The 23,154-nt window shown below is 38.0% G+C and overlaps 1 protein-coding gene across 5 annotated transcripts in view; it reads left to right on the top strand.

Annotated features, from left to right (window-relative positions):
• Positions 1-20,118, top strand: part of BICC1 (BicC family RNA binding protein 1) — an 89,180-nt gene extending 69,062 nt beyond the window's left edge. For all 5 annotated transcript variants that reach the window (XM_021548516.4, XM_085583225.1, XM_085583227.1 and 2 more), the window contains 16 exons: positions 282-335; positions 1,143-1,337; positions 2,245-2,496; positions 3,685-3,816; positions 4,719-4,905; positions 6,096-6,254; positions 6,626-6,822; positions 7,114-7,255; positions 8,349-8,505; positions 9,713-9,878; positions 11,069-11,108; positions 11,770-11,924; positions 13,603-13,756; positions 15,348-15,508; positions 15,936-16,035; positions 17,155-20,118. In XM_021548516.4, coding sequence (XP_021404191.3) covers positions 282-335; positions 1,143-1,337; positions 2,245-2,496; positions 3,685-3,816; positions 4,719-4,905; positions 6,096-6,254; positions 6,626-6,822; positions 7,114-7,255; positions 8,349-8,505; positions 9,713-9,878; positions 11,069-11,108; positions 11,770-11,924; positions 13,603-13,756; positions 15,348-15,508; positions 15,936-16,035; positions 17,155-17,285 — 2,382 coding nt within the window. In that variant the 3' untranslated portion in view covers positions 17,286-20,118. The remainder of the gene's footprint in view (positions 1-281; positions 336-1,142; positions 1,338-2,244; positions 2,497-3,684; positions 3,817-4,718; positions 4,906-6,095; positions 6,255-6,625; positions 6,823-7,113; positions 7,256-8,348; positions 8,506-9,712; positions 9,879-11,068; positions 11,109-11,769; positions 11,925-13,602; positions 13,757-15,347; positions 15,509-15,935; positions 16,036-17,154) is intronic.
• The last annotated feature ends 3,036 nt before the right edge of the window (positions 20,119-23,154 follow it).

Raw genomic sequence — 23,154 nt, 5'->3', positions numbered from 1 at the left:
TCCATTATTTAACTTAAACCACTATATTTTTTGATGTATCTTTTTTTCTAGTTGCTTAAATATATGAAACCTAAGATGCTGAAACATTATTTTAATTCTGGCTATAGCTGTCATAGTTCTCAGCTAGTGTTTAGAGAACAATTAGGATGTCAGTAAGTGTGAAATATGTTGTTTGTTTTCTGAGATTTTTTTTTTTTAAGGAGAGCACAGCTGTCTGGGTAACTTCTCCATGCCTCACTTGAAAATATGATCCAATGTTTTTCACATTCTTGCTCTTCCAGGTGTCTATTGCAGGACAGCCAGCTGGAGTGGAGTCTGCAAGAGTCAGAATTCGGGTAATGCTCTAGCTCAGTGTAGTGTACCCCTAAAAATACCTGTTAGGGGAAATTGCATAGTTTTGAGAACCCTAGAGTTGTCTGCCTCTGTCTGGTGACAGGCAGAAATGTAGGAACAAATGTGAGTATCTAAATGAGACATATGCCAAGGGTATTATAACAGTGATTCACATTCTGGCTGAATTTTTAATTGGCCCAAAGTGGATCTTGAAGACTAAGTCTACACTCTAAGCAAGGTGAAAATTAATTCCATACTATGTAGAAAATGATATCTTAACTTACCTACCACAGATGGCCTGTGGAAGCTCAGGCATCCTGTGTGACTTGGGAAAGGCAATTTCTGCTTCTCACATTTTAACCATTTTCATATATAACTTGTGTAAATAATTCAGTGACATTCTCCACTTATAGCTATTTTCTATCTTTTCCTTTTAGTTTCAACTCTTATATGTGTTTTGGCAAGGATAATGAAAAATCAAATAAATTATCAGAAGCTTATAGCAATTTTTGAGCCAGACATGTCACACAACCTTATTCCAAATTCCAAATACTCCTGCTATTTTGAAGGAAAAAAAATCAACCAAACAAAAGTCAAAAAAGCTTCTGCAAAAAAAGCCCACTCTAGTATTCTGGAATAAGAGGTGCCTTTTTCCAAGTGACAATATATTTTTATCTGTAAACTCTGGTCAGAGGATGTGTTTTGTCAGTTAAATCATCACTGACCAGTACATTAAGATTGAGGAATAAAATGGTTGCAGTTTGAGTATGGATCTGGTTTTCCTTATCTCCTCCCCATTGCTGTTGTAGGAGCTGCTTCCATTGGTACTCATGTTTGAATTGCCTATTGCTGGAATTCTCCAACCCATCCCAGATCCTAATTCTCCAACCATTCAGCACGTTTGTCAGACATATAACATTTCAGTTTCCTTCAAACAACGCTCTCGATTGTATGGTGCTACAGTCATTGTCAGAGGGTCACAAAACAACACCAGTGCTGTGAAGGTAATCTCTGCTCTTAAGGTTTTTGAATGTCATATGTTTATAATTTATATGTCTAAGATGCTTTATCTTGCCTCATCAGCACATGTTACTGTATAATCACTTGCAAACCCTTAGGGTTTGAATTTTTTCTTATACAGCTGAAGTGTAAAAGTGCTTTGAAAATAGTTCTAAATTTAGGACTTAGCTTGTAAGTGGTGGTTTTAATCCAGTGTTCACCTCCTTCACACTTGCTCAGGTTTTCAGCATTTCTGGAATACATGCTGGTCTTACCCATCTTTTAATTCAAAAACAATGCAAACAAAAACCACAAAATACATTTCTTATCTCAAATTGTTCATGCTGAACTCTTCTCAACATGCATACAAATATATAACCTTCAAAATTGCCCAATCAGTCAATAAAACTGAATCCAGCACTTGGAGATATGAGTTTGACAGCCAAGGCAAGGAACTGCCAGGAGCCTGTTCATCTTAATAAAGTAAAAAAGTGCTCTTGATAGGAACTGGCAGTAGGAGAGATTGATGCAGTCCCAGATGGGTGGATCTCAAGCCATTTAGAACATCTGAGCCCCACACCGAGAGACAAGTTGTGCAAGTGTACCTACCCAGATAAAGCTCTGGTGACTTTCTGACTGTCTTTGTGACTACAAAAGGTCTGTTGGGACCAATCTTGTGGCATTGTCTTACTGCTTGTTACAGAGTGGCAATCAAATACTGCATTTGGTCATAAAAAAGGAGTAGGGGGCAGTGTTTAGTGCATTTGTTGCCTTTTACAAATCAGTCTCAGTTTTAAACCAAACAGTGTTTTGTTATCTTGCCTGTGGCGTGCATGAGGAGAAGGGAAGCAGTCTGAGTTCTCCTGTTGTGTGCCTGGGAGCCCTGTTTCACTGGTTTCTCCATTCCCCCAGGAGGGAACAGCCATGCTCTTGGAACACCTGGCTGGGAGCCTGGCCTCTGCAATCCCTGTGAGCACACAGCTGGACATCGCAGCGCAGCATCATCTCTTTATGATGGGCCGAAACGGCAGCAACATCAAACATATCATGCAGAGGACTGGTGCTCAGATCCACTTCCCTGACCCTAGTAACCCACAGAAGAAATCCACTGTCTACCTCCAGGGCACAATTGAGTCTGTCTGTCTTGCCAGGCAATATCTCATGGTAAGTACTTTCAGTGAAGCTTGTCTGAAAAAATTGCCAGATCACAGAAAATATGCTTGCTCTGCATGTATTAACAGGTCACATGTAAATTAGCCTTAGAGAGGAATGATTGCTATTCACACTGCAAGCAGCTGATTCAATTTTTGTCAGGGTTTTTTCATGTTTGTAGTTATTGAAAATACTTGTAATCTCTGGTAACATGACTTGAAAAATAACCTTTTTAATATAAATGCAACATAAGTAATTTAAATTTACAATAACAATATGTCTCTGAGTAGAAGCAGATTTGTGAAATATTATGTGGGTGTTGGGTGATGGGTTATGTTTTATTTTGCCAACCTGTCTTTTCTGTGTTTGTCAGGTAAATAGGTTTCTTTTGAGGGAAATGCCAGAAATTCCTTAGTTTCCATGTAGGCAAATGTTCAGAGGAATTGGGAAACCATAGAAAATAATTACTTTTTTTAATGTCTTACATTCTTTATAGTACACAGCCACAACTCTATAAGGCCTTTTATAAAAATAGCTCTGATGGTGAATATCATTATTTGTGGAGATTTTTGGTATATTGGTCCTTAAACTTCACAGCAGCCTTTAACCATTTTTTTAGTACTAATGCACATTCACATTTTTCATGTATGTGATTGAGGGACAAAATGTGTGAGGACTGGACCATTCAGTTTTTGGGGTTTTTACTCTAAAGCTTTAGTATTTCAAGTGTGTTGCAGATGTTATCCATATCACTAGAGAATATTTACGTGGGTGATCCGGAATGGAGAAGAGAGAGGTAAAAGTTAATACTTAGGCAGTGGTGAATTAGAGATTTTTTTTTACGTGTGTTTTTCCTAATTTCAAGCAGTTTAACAGGAGTGTTTTAGTATGGCTGACCTGCCATCATTTCCTGACAAGACTGTGCTGATTGGAATGTCAAGTATTCAGTAAATCATTTCACCCTTGTGCTTCCAAACTCTGTTCAGAGTCCTGGGACAGGAACATACACCTGTATTCTTGCATACAAGGAAGTGGCTTTCCCTAAAATGTCATCTTTGCTGTTTTTTCTGTACTTACAGAAATTTCCTTACGTCATGATGTGTAAATATTACAATGTCTATAGTTCAGTTTATTGTTACCCATTTTATGGGAAAATGGCCAGTTACGAGTGCTAGGAATTTTTTGTGCCTTTCTTTTCAGGGTTGCCTTCCCCTTGTGCTCATGTTTGATATGAAGGAAGAAATTGAAGTAGAACCACAGTTTATAACACAGCTAATGGAGCAGTTAGATGTCTTCATAAGCATTAAGCCTAAGCCAAAACAACCAAGCAAGGTTTGTGCAAAGCTAATATTTTCCTTTTAGGCTTTCATGACAAAGTTTTGGAGCTGATGAGTTGATGTATGCTCTTCCCCATCAGTTTAACAGATCATAAACTTGTGAAAGCCATATGTATTTTCTGCTTGAAATACCAGTTTAAATGATCGAGCAGCTCTGCTTTAGGGTGATTTGACTTTCATTAAATCCTTAATATTAAATAAATTATCTTTTGTGTAGAATACAGTGATAAATGCAATGGGAGGTATTTATTGTAAAATATTTAGGTCAGTATGGATAGAGGACTCTTGCAGTTACCTGTGTTGTATAAAATGCCAAAGCAGGCAAAAGTTTTAAAATTTTAAATGATCATTCCATTGTGTCAGTATGTGAACTTCCCTATATAGGGATATATAAAATCAATACAGAGAAAGGTCCTGTAGAAGATGTACAAGCAATGGAGTTTTGTAATTTAGTTTTCCAGAAATGTATTACCTTATTCTTAGACACCTGTCAATGTAATAGGTAAATTTAATATAACTGGGGGTTTTGTCCACTTCAAAGTATAAAGCTCAGGTAAAAAAACATAAGATATTAATTATTGATTCAGTTATCTAGCTCTTGAGGTGCTTAACATTTGGTGTACCAAGTAGCACCAAGGTGCTACAGTAATTAATTTTCTTAGACAGGTGCTCCATCATTCTCATTGCAAATCCTTATGAAATCCCTAGTTGTGCTCTCCTGAACCTCACACCCCTGAATTGAAATAGTTGCTAATGGATGTTAGCTCATGCTGTCTCACACTGCTGTGGTTCTGGTAGCCGTACAGGGGCATGAAGAAGAATTATCTGTGTTGTAGATATGTGTTATGGAGAAGTGTTATTCACTGGTTTTCATTTTGTTGTTTTCTCTCCCTGCAGTCTGTGATTGTAAAAAGTGTTGAACGAAATGCCTTAAATATGTACGAGGCACGGAAATGTCTCCTGGGACTTGAAAGTAGCGGAGTCACCGTAGTATCAAATCCCTCTACTGTCTCATGCCCTGTTGGTCTGTCTTGTCCTGGTTTGGATATTTTGTCCTCAGCAGGACTAGGACTCACTGGGCTTGGTATGCATTCATTATATTAATATTTTTTTAATATAGTTTTGTTTTAAACTTAATTCATTTCTACTAGAAAAAAGTACCAGAGGTGTGTTTTGCGTAGGGAATCGTGTTTAAGTGTCAGAGAATTACAACAGCCTCTGGCCTCTCAAGGGCTTTTGTTGTAAAATTTCTCCAAGGCTTTTATAATCAGGTGTGGGACTCATCCCTGTGGAATAATCTCTGGAAGTGTGCAAACCACTCAGCTGAAAGGGAGGGAACTACAGGGGAGGTGGGGCATGGCTTTTACAGCTTATTTGGCTGTGTAATGCCCTGAATTATTTGTGGGTGCTTAAGCCTGGCAAAAGTACTGGGAAGGTAACATAGCAAACACCACATTTCAGGTCAGTGTCTCACTGTAATTGAGGGATCCACATGCTTCTAATTTAGATCTTACCAGTAGGAAATATAGGACAAAAATGAGTAAACATCTTAATTTTTTTAAGAAACCTGCCATGCAGGAGTGCTGTTTAGTTCCATCTCACATGCTTCCCTCGGGTCACACAGTAGAAAGTGTTTGTGCCATTTGATTGTGATTTTTAATGCCACTGCCACTGTTCTTGTCATGCTGCACTTTGCAGGTTTAGGTTTTTTGTCTTTTCAGTGTGTAGTGCTGAGCTGCTTTGGGTTTGGGGGAAAGTTCTGGGAGTGATCAATGCATTTGGGGGATCATTTGCAGCCTGTATTGAAGGTGCAGAAAGAAATTGAATAGTTGTTAGTGTGCAAGTAGGGGTTGATTCACAGGAACTTCTGAGAGAAAGGTGAGGTGAAAGTGAGGTGGTGCAGTATAGTTGTTTTCTTGTCTCTGTGATGCTGCTTTGAAACAAACAATCAGAAGCAACAGAGGCAATGCAAAGGGATGCTGGGGCTGAGAAGCAGCCAGTGCAGACTCTGTGACAAGAGTTAGGGTCCAGTAGAAGGACATAAAAGATGCTTCAGTTCTACTTGGATATATGATGCCCAGTTTAAGAACAAGAATACTTAATGTCCTCTTAATGTGCACCAAATGAACAGCAGGTTCAATGTTAAAACTGGTTTGTGAAATACAGGCTGCAAATTACCAGGGGGTTTGTTTCTTTCTTTTCAATTGGTACTTTTGTGAAAAATGTTTTCCTCTAAGTCTAAAATAAATATTTGTCTTGCATAATTTTTTGCAGGCCTTTTAGGTCCAACAACCCTGTCAATCAACACCTCAACTACTCCAAACTCTCTGTTGAATGCCCTTAATAGCTCTGTGAGCCCTTTGCAGAGTCCAAGTTCAGGCACGCCCAGTCCCACACTGTGGACAACATCTCTCGCTAACACAAACACCACAGGTTAGTGCAAGTTTAATGTGAATTAAATGAGCTGTGCAACACCAAGTCATCAGAATTGCAGTTGACAAGTAGAGATTCCTTAATTATTTGGAACCTTAATTCCTACACTTACCTTAGCACAGATGAATAAATATGCAAATTTACGGTTATAACTTAATATATGACATGCTGTCACAGGCGGTGTTTTAATCTGTTCTATGTAGAAAACAGAGTTAAACTACCCACATAAAGCATTATGATTTTGGCATGCAATTCTAATGGAAACTTTTTAGTAAAGTATCATACCTACATAAAAATTTAGATAAAATAGTGTAATGCTTGAGGAAGTTAAATGAGACACTTAATCAGAACAGAACCAAATTTTGTTACAGGTTTTTCTGCTATTCCACACCTAATGATACCATCTACTGCCCAAGCAACCTTAACTAGTATTCTGCTGTCTGGAGTGCCTAATTATGGTCAAAACACTCCATCTCCACCACCAGGCTTGACTCCTGTTGAAGTTCATGTTAATGGCATGCAATCAGAAAGTAAAAAAGGTTCACCTTCTTTAAATGGTCACGTAAAGGTAAGTGATACTATGCTGGAGAATCTGATTTCTTTATACTAGATCTCTAGTAAGAAAAGTAGAAAGAGAAAACTAGCTATATTAGTAGATTTATAAAGCTTCTAAGTTTAAAAACACACAGCAATGTTTTAGAATATGACTTTTAAGACTGAGAAATAGAACATTCAAACATATTGTTCTGCTGTACCAGGAGTGAATTTCTCATTCTCTTGCACATATAGAAAGGGGAAATTGTTTCAATATTTCCTTAAGCATAAAAATCACTTCAGTGATTTGTGACAATCTTTTCAGGCCTCAAACATCAAGTATGCTGCACTGTCTGCCACATCGCTGGGAGAAAACGTGTTGAGCACAAACCACAGTGATGGAGTAAGGCAAACAAGTGCTCACAGTGCCTCAGAACAAGTGGCTGCCAAGGCAAATAGTGAAGAAGGTGAGATTTTGACACTGCGTTCCTTTGTCTGGCAGTGTTTGTACAGTCTGTGTAGAGTTCACGATACAAAAATGTAACAATTTTCTCTCTGAATTGGTTTTGCAACCATGTTCAAGGTAAATATTTCTGGATGTCCCAGATTCATTGTCAAGGAAAGTAAACACAACCTGTAGTAACTGAGCTGTACTGTTGATAGAAACACCTTTAATCAACATAGATGTACTTGCATCATTTTACTTATTCCCTAGGAGCAGAGGGAGATAACCTGTGAAAATTTTAGTATTTTGTCCAGCACCTTAACTGAACTGCTGGTTTAAATGATGTTTTATTTTTTTCCTTTTTAACAGAAGGAAATAATGTTCCTGATAAGGTTTTTTGCAAAAAATTGTGTAGCTCTAACCTAGATGACACTGGGAAATAATTTTATGTGTTTTGCAGCAGCATTTCAGTTATGCTGCCTTTTAGAAGGTAAAGTATTTGACTGTCCTTATCATTCTTGGAGGGGAGGAAACCACCCCCACTGCAACTGGAGCAAATATATGTAAGGCCTTGTTTCCTTTGTCAGTACTGATCAAGGAGATCATCTCTTATTTAGAGTTGTGGTCATTTGAAATGCTGATCTGAGTAAAAGGTATATTTTATATACCCTTAATTTATTATATAAATTATATAATTTAAGGTGATAAGTATTTCTATAAATATGTTCTAAAGATATTTCAACGTAAAGTGGGGGGCACTCTTACCCCAGCAGAAGTTACCTGGCCACCTGGGAAAGTCTATTAAAACTGGGTATAAATTCTTCAGAATACTTAGTCACTTCGAGTTGTCAGTTTGTTTGTTATTAATATTACTTAAAATAAACATGTTAAGAAAGTTCAAATGCACAAAAAAGGTGTCAGTATTCACATATACAGTAGTCACACTAAGTATTTTCTATCACGTCTTGATTGCTTAACCTTGACCAAATAGCTATCCCTGAGTACAGTCCTGTAAGAAGGAGGAGGAGTTTTTCTCCCACAGTTACCATTCCCCCAGAGAGCTCCCTAGAACACAGCAGGGTGGTTGTTTAAGTCTCCTTTTCTTGGCCTGGTAGGTTGCAATGATGCTTTTGTGGAAGTGGGCATGCCTCGGAGTCCGTCGCACTCAGCGAACACCAGTGACCTGAAGCAGATGATGAGCTCTTCCAAGCAGGCCTGTGCCAAGAGACAAACAGTGGAATTACTGCAAGGCACCAAAAACTCCCACTTACAGTAAGCTGAGTGTATAAACACAGATTAGTGTAACTTCCACAACATAAAATTATTTCACACGTTTTTGTACACAGAGGTAGTGTTTCAGTTATAAGAGATTCAAAGAATTTGGCCTTGATGTTTCATCACATTAGGCATTAATATAGCCCCCTGTTTATCTGGCAGCTGCACACTTTGAATGCTTTTTGTTCATCCTATTTGACTTTGGGTTTAAAATGTCTTTTCCTCTTCCACAAGAGTGGAGATTCTTGTCAGAGGAACTTACATTGTCTGTTTCTAAAGTATACACTTTGCACTTGGCTTCTTATTGATTGCTTAGAGAATAATTTCTGACAGCTTTCTCCTTTTGTGTATACCCAACACTGTTTTCTTCTTAGGAAAGCTGTGTTCAGGTCATAGCAGCATGTTCTCACACACTTGTCTCAGTGATGATTTTGGTTGGGTTGGCTCTGTAATGACCCAGCATGGGAAAAGCTTGTTTGAGTCATAATGCATTTTGGCAACACAGGTTTTGTTCTTAATGCGGTGTTTTTGTCCAATGTACTCATGTTCTCAGTGTTTGTTTGGGAACTGTTTATCACCACTCTTTTGAGGCACATATTTTCTTTTGCTTTATTTATTTGAACTATTAAGGCTATGATATGTATTTAATTCTGTTTTCACAGTTTAAAAATCCAAAGAATCTTGCTAACCAAATTTGGTTGTTTGTGTATCTCATTCTTTTTGTTGAGGACACAGTGCTCACAGTTGCCTTGAGAGTAGTAGTTTACAGCTTCTAAAACATGATCACTTGTCAAAGTAAGAGTTGATAGTGTTCTAGTGTAGTCCTAAAATGTGGCCAAGTTGAAAAAAAAAAAAAAATGCACCAAGAGGTAATGTAAGCCTGAAGGACTGCAGTTATTGAAGCTGTGAAAGAATGCAGGACCTATATCAACTTTCTTAGTCCCTGTTATGCAATCTTTTCCTATCTTACAACTATGAACCTCTTAGAACTGCTGGCTTGAGCAAGGCTAAACAGGAAATCACACTGTGTAGGACTGCATGCAATAACTCCAGATACCAAGCAGCTCAAAACTGAATCTATAAGCTATACCTTGCATTTGGTAATACGGGAAGGAGAAACGCTTGCTTTCCTTCACCGACAGAGGAAAAAGCATAGGCGAGCTGAAACATTTGGAAATATTGCTGAAAACGCTTTGTCCCGCAGCACGGCGGACAGGCTGCTGGCCGAGGCCGAGCTGGGCGCCCCGGAGAGCCCCGTGGCGGATAAGAAGGCCCCGGGCAGCGAGCGGGCGGCCGAGCGAGCGGCTGCTGCCCAGCAGAACTCGGAGAGAGCACGGCTGGCTACACAGCCCTCCTTTGTCAATATGCAGGTAGGTCTCCCTGAGTGAAGCCGAGCAGGTGTAAGTCTTGCTAATTGCAGAGGGAAGTTACCATAGAATGCAGAGGTGGCTGGCCCTGGAGACCGAATTGCCATTATCGGTTCAGTAAAAGCATTCACAGCCAAGGCATTAGCTGTTTCCACTGAGGAGTGGGTAGTCAATGAAAAGTCGTGAAAACAGAAAAGCTCTTATGCTTCTGTTGAGTAAGAAAAATTTGAGTACAGAAAATTGTGTGGCTGTGTTTGTCTCCACAAGCGTCATTTGCCTGTTAGAAATCTTACATTGTCGCTTGGAGAAAATTATAGCTACAAAATACATATTACAACTTTTCATATGCAGTGACAGCTTGGTTAATTACAGCCTAGAAATATAAACTACTGCCATGTTACTGCAAATCTCCCCAAAGAGGGAGGAGATCCCTTTGACTATTTGTCAGGAAGCAATAACAGGGTTATTTTCAGACTAGAGCTGTTGAAGTGTGGGTATAACCAGACTGTACGGAGTAGTGGAACAAGAGAAAGACTAGTGTTTTCCAGCCCTTTTCTTTAGTTATTCCTCTAGATACTTTTTGTAGAGAATGCAATACTTCAGGCTTATACAGCATTTTCAAAGTTTTCTGTTTAGATTTCCTAGTTTATAATTCAGCAAAGTGTAGCTTGTTTAATCAGGGGTATTTAAACCTTACATCTTCCATTGACATAGATAGACTACAAGCAAAAGTTCTTTAAATTCTCTCAAAACTTACGTTCTTTTCCTTTCACAAGATGAATGCATGGAGGAGAACCAAACCTGAAAGATTACTGAAAATAACTATTGTGCCTAGATTTGCAAAGATATATTATCTTTTTTGTACTGTTGAGGAATATTCTAAATGCTAAGAACAGATAGTTAAGGAAGATAAACTATGCTTGAAAGATATCTTATTAAAAAAAAAAAATTGAAGAAAAAATTCTTCATAAGCAGTTTGTAAATACTGCTGCAGCCGAACTCATATGGAAATCAGATAGTTATTTAAAATCTTTGAGTGAACACTTTAAGTAACTAAGGCTCTGCATATTTCAAATTTCTCCTAGACATATTCACTGGCCATTTTGAAAACTTTTGTTTTCACAGAGATGGGTACTGGAGTGACATTTAGTTAGAATTGCAATTAAATTGCCTTCTGCATGTTTAATTTTTAGGCATTTGACTATGAACAGAAGAAACTACTAGCAACCAAAGGTATGTGGATGAATAGTGACTTCTGAAAAGCTTGTTAGCACGTGGATGAAATAATTTCCTGAAGTTTCAGTTTTGTAATCTGATTTCTAATAAAATCTGAAAGTGGTAGTGAAACATTTGTATATTAGTGTCATGTTCCAAAAAATTTCATAATACCAACCTAGTATAAAATACAGTATAAGCAGCTTGCAGATGGGATGTGTAAGTGCATCCATGTGCAAATGATTAATATGGTTTTCAGAGAGCTTATTGCTCTAACACTTCACATTATTTGGATGCAAATTAAACTTGAAGGTGTTTGCCATATCAGCTAAGTGGCCTCTTATGTCAGGGATAAATTAAGTTCTAGGATTGGTAAGATACTTAACCATGTCTTTGACCCTGTTATAAAATAAACCAAATTACCTGTTCACCAAAAGAAAAACAGTAGGTCCTCTCTTTGAAACAGGTATGATTTTTTTGGCTTCTATGCAGCCCTGTGGGATTTAACTACCTTCTGGCAGAGTAGATTGCTTTAAGGAAGGGTAGGATTCAAGCTGTGTAGCAAGTGGAGGTGTTTAGGGTTTGCAGGGCTCAGGCCATCAGCAAACATCACTTCAGTATTATCCTCTCAGTACCTTCACTAAGGCTGAGATTTACTGATTTGTCTCTGTATTTTCAGCTATGTTAAAGAAGCCAGTTGTAACAGAAGTGAGAACTCCAACAAACACATGGAGTGGTTTGGGGTTCTCTAAATCAATGCCTGCAGAAACTATCAAGGAACTAAGGAGAGCGAATCATGTATCATACAAGCCTTCCATGACAACTACATATGAGGTATATAAAAGTATACTGTAATGAAAGTTTACTTTTTGTGAATGGTACAGTTGTTTCTCTTGAGAAATGTCTAAGTTCTGTAAAAACAAAGTCTTGCAGATAACTGTTCTAGATATTTTTTATGGTGAAAAATATTTCTAACATAAATATTAAGGCATATGGAATACATTCAGCTCAACACACAGTTACATCTGTTTCATAGATAAGTCATAGGGCATAGATGTCTGCTTCTTAAAATATATTTGTTTAAAGGAGTTTTGAAAAACTTACAGGACCAAACATTTCAGTAGCTGCAAACCAGCAGCAGGAATTTGTAACCTAATGAGAACAGAGTATATATGACAGATAAACTACATGTATCACTGCATGGTAGAGGAGAACAGCAGAACAAAAAGCTCATCCTTCCTTCTGTGGACAGAACTGGAACAGCTGTCTCTACTTGCACTAGTCACTGGGCTCAGAATTTTCCCAGGCAGAAGGCAGACAGAGTCCAACAATTCTCTTCACAGTCCCAGCACGAGAATCTTGCAGGGAATTTGTTCCTTTCTTTTCAAAGGCATGCTGAAGTTGCTTTTTAGTGTGATTCCTTGCTGTAATCCTTACCAGCTTCCATGGGGACACCTTTTCCTGTCTTGCTTATATAAATTGTAAATGGTATGCTTCTTGAAGAAGGGGACCTCATAGTTCTCTAGGATATGCCTGTCTGTTAATGCAAAATAAATACTCAGCTGGGATAAAAATGTGCCTTGGTGTTCTTGGCATATCAGTTTCCTGAGCCATTCAGCTACGTCTGGTAGTCTTGGCTACATGAGATACAGTAGTAACTAGGAGAAAGAAAAAACTGCATGCTTTTCTATGTTGGTTGAATTAGGGTGGGGTTTTCCTCCAGGCCTTGATGTCTAAAATCTCAAGGTGGGTATGTGATTCTAAACAAGAGCAGTGTTTCTTCAGGGGTACCAGTTTTACTAAATAGTGTAAAAGATTGCCTCCTAAGTGATGCTTTTCAACTGCAATTTGGTATCAGTTTATAGAATTAAATTGTTAATTTCCATAGTTTTTAGCTCACATAAGTATGTGGCATCTCTAAGGTTGATTTCTTTTGGGTATGTTCTCATGGAATACTGCTGCCTTGTATTGCTACATTCTGATAAACAGTGATTACAGTTGATAATAAGTATTTCACAGGTACATGAAAACCTAATTAAAAAGACCCCAGACAAAACAGCTACAAATTCACACAGCATTGCAGAATTGTTGTTGTAGTATTGTGTGCAAGACTGTTGTCAAGTAGTGTGTACTTGATCCACTTATCTTCAGATAAATGTTCTGTTATGTTCTCTTCCCTGTGAAGGGATGTTGTCAATAGACTGCTTTGTCTAAAATTTGTGTGGGAATTTGATACCGTGGAATGTTTTGGAAACAAACTTGGAAATACCGAGCAATTTATTTTGAATCATGGTCTTTAAATAACTTCTGCTTAAAAACTGTAAATTGCATATGTTTTAAGCACACCTGCTGTTTTTGCGTCCGGTTTGCAATTATTTGCCTATTGATCAACTGCCAAAAGAATGTTTGCGAGCATTAAAAGCTGCTTTTTAAGTGAGCTGTTTCAAAGAAAACATCTGAGTCACAATGGAAGCTCTGTTCTCAGCCCGAATTTTCTTTCTGTGGTTTGCAGGGTTCATCCATGTCTCTGTCCCGGTCCAGCAGTCGGGAGCACCTGGGAAATGGCAGTGAATCTGATAACTGGAGAGACCGGAATGGGCTTGGACCCACTGCTCACGACTTTGTCTCCTCAATTGGCAGCCCCAAACGGAAACAAAACAAATCAGGTTAATAAGCTCTTATTATCTGACTAAAATAAAATAATCATATTGATACCAATATTTATTTTGGTATGAATATATCATGACTTCACACCAGATTTAAATTACTGACGCCTTACAATTACTTTTTTTACAAATTGAGAAGTGTAAGCTTGTGTAACGTAATAATACAAATGATGATCTGAAAGGAAAACTTTTAAAGATATTTTTTAAATGCCAGGCATCCTTGCTGAAGAGTCTTTGCTGTCATGGAGTGGGTTTTTCAAGGTGTACTGAAAGCAGACCTGTAAAAAGGCTTATTTCCAGACCACTCTCATTCTACTCTGTTGGCAATGCAACAGCAGCTAGGGCTGTATTGGGCTATTTGCTCACTAGTGAAGTCAGTCGATGCTGAAACTGGATTTTAAAGCATATCTCCTCATGGGAATAAAATTTACAAGAATATGTAGTGACAGAACAAGAGGGAGTGGCTACAAAGAGAGTAGGTTTAAGTCAGATAAAATGAAAAAATTTTCCCTGTGAGGGTGCTGAGGCCCTGGCACAGGGTGCCCAGAGAAGCTGTGGCTGCCCCTGCATCCCTGGAAGTGTCCAAGGCCAGGCTGGATGTGGCTTGGATCAGCCTGGGATAGTGGAAGGTATCCCTGCCCATGGCAGGGAGTTGGAATGAGACGATCTTTCAGGTCCCTTCCAACCCATGCAATTCCATGAAAAGAAGCTTGTCCATGTGTTTGGCATGGCCTAGTATGATTTTAAATACTGGTTTCTGTGGATACAGGCTGTATGTTTTTCCAGCATTGTTGGAAGTTTAAAAATTGAAATTTTACTTTAGTTCAATTCCTAGAAACTTTTTTTTTTTTTCGTAATGCCTTTCTGAAAAAGTGAAAACTGGAGGTAGAGAATCTAAGTCCATACTACCTATCTGCTTTATGGGGAAATAAGTACTCTGGCTGTTTTTACTTTTTGTTAATTGCTTTTTCTTTTAAAAGTGAATAAACATAAATCCCAAACTCAAAGCACACAGATAATAAAATTTGGGCATGGTAAGAAAGGATAACTCCAATTAGGTAAAATAGTCATGGTTTTAAAAAGTACATTAGTTGAGCTGTGAATGGCTGCACATCATATTATAAGTACTTGAAGAACTGAAGAGATGACAATTTTATTTGAAATCAATCTATTGATGTTTTCAACCTAATTGGACAAAAATGGAAGTTTTAGGTTAATTAAAATAATTAAGGATTAAAAATGTATTTACATGTGTGTTAAAATGAAATTAGAAACACAAATACATTGGCAGTGAAAGACTGTGTTCTATGGCAGCTGTAGCTTTCCCAGAAAATAAAATGTGTGGATAAAGGATAAAAGAAACAGCAATGAGTTGGCTGGACAAAAGTAGGTGTCTAGAAAAGCAACACTGAAACTTAATTAACAAAAAAACTGCTCTATTCTGTTCATTCTCTGACCACAAGGAGGCTTTTTTTTCTGAAAAATAAAGATTTAAATACTTTGTAAATGTAATGTTCTAGCTGAATACTGTGTTGGTGGGAAGCTATGCCCTTGTGTGACGTGTCTGAAGAGTGCACTTGTTCCCTTCCAGCTGAACACTATCTCAGTAGCAGTAACTACATGGACTGCATTTCCTCGCTGACAGGAAGCAATGGCTGTAACCTCAACAGTTTGTTTAAGGGATCTGATCTGCCTGAGCTCTTCAGCAAGCTTGGTTTGGGCAAATACACAGATGTGTTCCAGCAGCAAGAGGTTGGTGTTCCTTCGAGAGGCAGCTTTATTGTGTTGGTAGGATGTTTTCCAGCACTAGTTGTGCTGTCTCTTCATCAAAAGCCACTTAGAGCTCACTTTGTGACAGGATTTTCATGACCTGTTCTTTCAAAGCTGGGTCATACATCTTACAATCATGGTAAATACTCAAAACCTCAAGACTCATAAATAAGATTAACTGATTTTCTCTGCTTTTCCTGTACTGTTTACTTTTAAATTTCTCCTTTTCTGACACAAATGTAGTAAATTGAGCAACTGTGTGAAACAGGCATTGAAAAACCATGATTGCTGTTTACATGAGTAACTGGAAAATGGAGCAGGGAAAAAGCTATTCTGAGCCACATTTATTACTTAATACTTTTGTGGAAAGACTTGTCTTGCATACTTTTCCTATTTGTTTTTACTCTAGATTGATCTGCAGACATTCCTCACTCTTACTGATCAAGATTTGAAAGAGTTGGGAATTACCACTTTTGGTGCCAGAAGAAAAATGCTGCTTGCAATCTCAGGTAAAAAACACAGAATAGCATTTATTGAGAGTAAGAATTCTTTGTAGTCTTCTCACTCAAATTGTGTGTTTATAGCCAACAAAGGAAAAAAGCCTTAGGAAGATGGAAAAGTAAGACTAGAGTCTACAGAATTAATATTATCTTGCCCCTGACCAGAGGTGCTTAAACTCAGGCTTTGTAGAGCTTTCCTGTTACCTGATAACAGCTCACTTGCAATTGTCCTGTAAAGCAGGACCTTGGTAGAAAGTTCATCTCGCATTGTGAAGTTTGGTGCTCCAAAATCATGGGTTCAGGAATTTTTGGGATTCCAAGCACTGAAGGGTCTGAACAACACCACATACCTGTCACAACTGGCATTTTCAACCTTTTGCTTCCCTGTCCTCCATTTTATTGATTAGCAGAGCAGTCATCCTACTGGGAAAAAGTGCCTACTTTTAGGGGGCTTTTGGTTTGCTTGTGTTTTTTTGGTTGTTTTTTGGTTTGCAAATGTATTTAGTTCAGTAGCAGTCTTGAAAATCTACGTAATCTCAGTGATTTGTATCTAGTACAGAGTTTGTTTACAAGAACAGGAAAGTGGGGAAAATAAAAATATTTCAGATAAGCTATTACTAATACAAGATTAGGGTTCATATTTAAATGAGAGGTGAGCATCTGTTTATTTATTGAAAGTCCTTGGTAAAATACTGCTTCAGTTTTATGTTTATTAAAATAAAGAATTGTGCATTGAGAAATTATCAAATTGGTAACAAGCTTTTCTGTCAATCTCAGTCTATGCTGCATGGTTGGGTTTCCAGATAAGATTGCAGTCTTTGAATATGATAACAGAAACTTTTTAAAGTTTCAGCTATGTCAATTTGATCTAAATCAATATTGCAAAAAATTATCTACTTCACACTGTATCAATGCCAAATAAGGATTGTCCCAAGTAGAGCCTCTAAGTCTTAACCTGATGCTGTTATTATCCTGTTTGCTGATTGAAGGAGTACATCACAGATATATTCAGTGCATACCACATGTCTAAAATACTTTGTTTAAACAGAAGGTGTGCATTTGGTTGCCATAAAGCATTAAAACGAATTTCTGATGGGAGATTTCTGTGGGTGTGCTTGACCCCTCCAGAACTGAACAAAAACCGAAGAAAGCTCTTTGACCCATCCAACATCCGTGCCTCGTTCCTGGAAGGCGGAGCCAGCGGGCGACTGCCGCGCCAGTATCACTCGGACATTGCCAGTGTCAGCGGGCGCTGGTAGCAGGAGGCTGGGCTCAGAAATCAGCTGGGAAGATGGACATGGCAATCCTGTGGACAGCCTTCACTGCACACCACCCTCTGCACTTCGGGAGTTTGGGTGTCAAGGACCAAAGCGTTTTGTCTGCACAATACCGTGCCAAAAAATCGGAGAGAACACGTTCTGTCAGTTGTCTTTTGAAACACCAAATGTGGGTTACGTTTTTCTCATGTAGGTTGGACAGAATTTGCAATAATAATAATATAGGGTTCTTTGTTTAGTATTTTATTACCTATAACTATAATGTATGCACTGAATTTTGTACTTTGTTGAATGAAGGAAGAATGAAGAGCTGGGATGCCAGAGAGCAATAGATTTGGCTTTATCAAGATGGATTTTTCTGGTACTGCTTAAAATAATTATTGAGGTCTTTCTGCACTTTACATGTTCTGATTTCTTGTCCTGTGGAAATTTATTTCTCTTTCATTTCCATTTCAATTTTTATATTGGCACTAATCAAATTTTTTTCAGGTGTTCCTACATTAAGTCACATCTCACTATAATGGTACTAGAAACTGGTTCTTATGCAGATTTTTTTCCTCTCTGTCTCCTGGGTAGTTATTTGAAGAGATTGTTCCAAAATCAAGTCACTTGGTAGTGGACCAGTCCTATTATGCTCTTATAAAGCAGTCTAATGCTGCCTGCAATAATACTCACTGTAACAAATGCAATGAAAGACCAAAATGGACCTTGCAATATTAACCCTTTTCAGTCAACATATTTAACTGCTGCCTTTATGCTAAAACTGTTTTTAATAGTTGTCTCAAAGCAAAGGGCTATTTTTAGTACCCTGCCACTGAAGGACACTTATTTATATCAGACTTTTATTTTTAGAATCTATATACCTACAATACATAACAGATTAAACTGATCTACTGCAGATTTATGGTAGAGACCAAAAGGCATTCATCAAACTAGAGCTCTGGGCTGTCAGTTTGATTAAACAGACAACTAATCTAATTTGACAAGACAGCACTGTTGCCATTTAATAAATGACGCATATTACTTACATGACTATGCATGCAGCAGTGAAGTGACCTACATAAAATAGGTGTGATAGCATCTGTTTTGTTCAGTCTAGATTTGTAATTGTCAGCTGCAGAAGTGTTTGAAACTCTGGAGATGAACTATTTCTGAAACAAGTTATGTTCAACAGAAAGAGTCCGTGTTATAAGTGGCTAGAGCTAAATTTTGCATTCTTATACTGTGAAAGTCCAAAAGATTTGGCAATGTTATTTCTCTGCCTTTATAGGTGTTGTGTCATGGGTTTATGAAGGGTTTCAATGGAATGAAGGAATCCATAAAGTGCCTCTTTTTGCAATGCTATGTGTAGTTTCCAAGCATTAATTGAAAAGCATTCCCATGAGAAATATTGTGAATTACCTTACCTCTACTGTAATGAATTATTTATGTTCCGTGTAGAAGCCTTTTGAGATGGACATAAACCACTGTCAAGTGCTCTTAACAGAAGGCAATAGAATGACATTTACAGTAGTTGGGGCTTATGCAAAAATGGGTGAGAGAGTTTTGACACTTTCCATGGGTAATTCTTTCTTTTAAGGTGAGAATGCAAAATTATGTATGGCGAAAATTGCACACACAAAGGGAATTTCAAGAGACTATTACTTGAGGGCATAGATGATCAAGCAATAGTATAAAGTCTTGTGGTTAGCTAAAAATTGCTGCTCAGTGCTCATTTCAGCCATATCTACTTAATGGTGTATACCTGGGTGACTTCCCCTGTAGATGAAGTAGCAGCTTCGTCTGGTTTTAAAATGGCACTGCAGATGTGACTGGCTAAAGCTGTATTTGGTATTCACACAGTTGTTCACAGCAACTTCTTGTGCTCAATGCCAAGAGTCAATGTCCACATGTCTAGGAGAGATTTGTGTGTGTTGCACAGGCAAGAGCAACTTCATGGAAACCCTCTGTGAAGCCACAACTTCTCATTCTAAAGCTATTTACACTTGTGCTTGCTTCTAAGCATGTGGATAGTTCCATTCACACGGACTGTTTATGTGCTTACAGATAAGCTGTTGTTTAAATATTTGCATTTGCAAGTCCAGTGCTTGCAAATCAAATTGTATTCAGACTCCTTATTTCATAAAATATTTTTAATGAACTAAATATTCAGCAACACTTTGTACAGAATTTTCTGCAACCCCTTCTTGCTTATTTTGCCTAAACTTAAAAGCATCCAAAAGCTTTGCACTCAGATTTTTAGCCTCTTGTAGGTACGTGCTATCCATCCAGACGGTACTATACTCAGAAATTTATTTTCTTACAGTATTAAGTTGATGTGGTCTTTTACTGAGCAGTGCTTATTTCATCTACACCAAAGTGAAGAATTTCCCATGAACAACATTATTTTTCAGTAGGGCTTCACATTAAAAAAAAAAAACAAAAAAACACACTGGAAGTAAAGAAAATTCTCACTTATTTGATTCCACAAAGGGAATATAACAGTACAGTGTATCGTATTGTTAGTGTTACATTATGCACAAATATTTGACTTGCTACATAAAATGTTAGTTTTAAATCTGTGCCTTAACAGTGACCAGTTATCTGTAAATATAGAGCAGATACAGATTGTATTTTTGTGGGTTGTGTCCTTTTAGTGATTTTTTTAAATGAAAATTGAAATGAAAACATTAAAAATGGAGATTTTCAAAACTAATCAGTGTTGCATAAAATAAATTTATATAACTCCCTTGTATTCTGATTGGTTCATGAAGTATTTTTTATATAGACCCAGTTCCAGGGATGCTTGCTTGTTAATAAAATATAAAAAACACTATTTGACATAATGGCAACATGTTTCTTTCACATGTTAATTCTTCATGTGTTTTACTGTTCTTTTTGTATCACATACAATGTCTTTGCCTGGCTTTTAAGTGAGTGCTTTTTTGGGGTGCCTCTTCTTAGTCTAAGAGGAGTTAAATTATCACAGATTCAATTCTTAGCAGGTTTTAGTGGATTGACATTAATTTTGTTCTTTGGTCCTCCCATTTTAACAACTGTTTTGGACAGGTTAGCAGAATTGTGTGTTTTTTCATGATGGTCATTGTACTGTCACTTCTAGTAAGTGGTGAGGCGGGGTTGGGGTGAAAGGGAATTCTTTCTTCAGGCTGTTGGGACATCACCAGTCAGCCTGGCGAGGGGCACAGCTGTCACACTGAGGTGACGTGCACACGACAGGCACAGTCAGTCCTGCTGTTTGCTCCACAGCTGCTGGTACAGGTTCGGTGTTGCTCTGCCTCCCTCAGTGCTCTCGGGCATCTCGTTACCCCTCTGAACGTGGTCTCTGTTTTACAGACACAGCTCTCCGACGGCTGCTCCTGGCTCACTGACCTTGCAAAACTCAGAGTTGTTTTTCTGACTACCTCCTGAGAAGTGCAGGTGTAGGAACAAGTCTGTGAAGGAAATAGATCAACAAAGTGTTCTGCTGAGGACAACTGAAGGGTGTGGTGCTGAGCTCCACATTGACATGAATTACTTGGAAATTTACAGGCAGGTGGGCTTGCAATTTGCACAGTGTTTCTGTTGTTTGACCTATAGCAAGCTAGGAGGGTCTGCAACAAGGTAGTTTCCTTTGAGGACCACTTATTTGGGCATATTGCTTCCAGCAGCTTTAGTCAGGAGAATGTAAAGCTGGGTAGGACAGAGAAGGAGGTGATGGAGCATTAGAGCTTGTTGGCTGCTCTGCTTATGGTGTTAGCAGTGTTCCCAGCAGCTGGCATGGCACAGCATCAACAGGATTGCTCCCTGAACAAACTGGGCATGTCTCTCTGTGCTGCCAGTCACTGGAACAAAACTGGTGATTTTCAGTCTGAACAAAAGGTTGCATTCTAAGAAATTTTGCCAATACACAAGAGAAAATAGATGGAGTCTCCAAGCTCTGTGGAGATTAAAAGTGAGGCATCTCTCTTTACTGTTGAATCCCACTCCAGTCTAACAGTTGCTGGAGGAATCTTGTTTTTTCCAAAGTCCTAGAAAACACAGTTGCACCATTTCTATGAGAACTGTTGTAAGCTGGTCAGTACAGGTGTGATGGGCAGGGGTATTCGGAAACTTGTGCTCATACTGTAAAGGAGTATTTGATTCCAGGCAAGTCTGGACACTGTTGGAGCTACATTTTTTCCTTGAAGAACCAGCTTTCTTTGCATCACAGATACATGAGCAGAAGGAAGGGTTGGTTTTATCTGGAGTTGCTGCAAAATTTTTGAGCATGTCAGAAGATGCAGAAACTGGAGAGATTCTAGGAAAAGTTGCAATATGCATGGTTGGTATCTGTTATGTTGTTGACAGCTGCTTTGAAAATGGTGAGCTGTAAGGATGTTTGAAGCAGGTGGGGGGGTATTTTAGCATGGTTAAAGATAAAAGAGCTCTTCTTTTGAATTAGGTGTAGTTGTGAGTGAGGACTATTTTGTAATCTGAAAAGCACACAATAAGCTTGTGCTTTGGCATAAAATTCCTTCATTTTTATTTGGGTTAAGATAGCATCTGGAACAGAAGTAACAAGAACCAAGAAATTACAAAGGGCTTTTTGTAGCTGATATATTTGTATTAAGGAAAATTTGAGTTTTATCTCTGTTTCCTGTGCTGCAGATGTACTTTTTAATGGTGTTTATGATTTTAATATTTTACATGCTTTCATGAGTTAGTAAAGCAGACTTTAAAAATTAAAGTAGTAGAACAGTCATACTTGCCAATTTTGAATACTGACACAGCTATTAGGGGCAGTTAAAGGTTAATAAAGATTTTTTTTTTTTTCTCACTTTGAAGAAAGTGTACTGTTAAAGAAACAGACTCAAACAATGTAGGAAGTTTTTGCATTAGAGCATCATCTAGTGTCAAATTTCCCTGCTTTCTTAAGGAGTAAGATTTGGGGAATATTTTCTCTGAGAAATGCAGAATGATTCCAGATGTTTATGAAAATATGAAGAAAGATTAATACATTGTGATGGAAATTCCCCAGTTTGTGCCAAAACTGTGTTGCAACTACATGGAAACTAACAGATGGGAAAAGCAAAACATTATATGAGAAAAAAAAAAAAAAACTAAAAATATTATATAATGAAGCAAAAATTTGTCACTTCTAACAGTGAGTGATTAATGTTTTAAGAAATAGTGTTGCTACTAATTTAATAACCCTAGAACCATAAACTGATATGGCTGTTGATACGTTCTTTGCTGTGATAAAAATCATGGTTTGTCACCCACAAAGGACAGAAGAGTTGAAGAGGCCTGAAATGCTCATGGCAATAACTTTTGGTCCCAAAACTAAAGCCATCCATGGGAACGGCAATCTCATGCTGTGTATATACAATATTGAAGTTAAGAGGATGCATTTTTGAGATTCAGAACATAAGAAATTTTCTGTAGACAGCAAAGCTTGCTGTATTATACATATTAATATACTAAGGGAAAACAAAATGGACCCCAGGGATAATTTCCTTTTGCTTTCAAGTGATCCAAAGTCCAGATGAAACAAAATATTCACAACTCTTTCCTTTAGCAGGAGTTCTTCCACCATGCAGCTGAACAATGTTTTGGGTTCCTCAAAAGTATACTTCTGTTTTCATGCTGAAGCTCACATCAGAGAGAAGTTGGTAATGCATGGTTCCAAAAATAAACCCTTTCTCTGAAGTAGCTTGAATAAGTACTGGGTGCTTAGCACCGACAGACAGTATTAAGAGTGCTGATTCTTCCAATACTGCAAGATCAATTTATGTAGCCCAGCATCCAGAAATCGGTACAAACAAAGCTGACATAGTGAAGTTAAATTGCTGGCAGATTTTAATCTTGCTTGGAAACTGGATGGGAGACAACT

The sequence above is a fragment of the Lonchura striata genome, chromosome 6 (assembly GCF_050655825.1).
Source record: "Lonchura striata isolate lonStrDom1 chromosome 6, ASM5065582v1, whole genome shotgun sequence".
Classification (NCBI taxonomy): Eukaryota; Metazoa; Chordata; class Aves; order Passeriformes; family Estrildidae; genus Lonchura; species Lonchura striata.
Note: the sequence above shows the minus strand (reverse complement) of the source record. Positions and strands in the feature narration are given on the sequence as shown.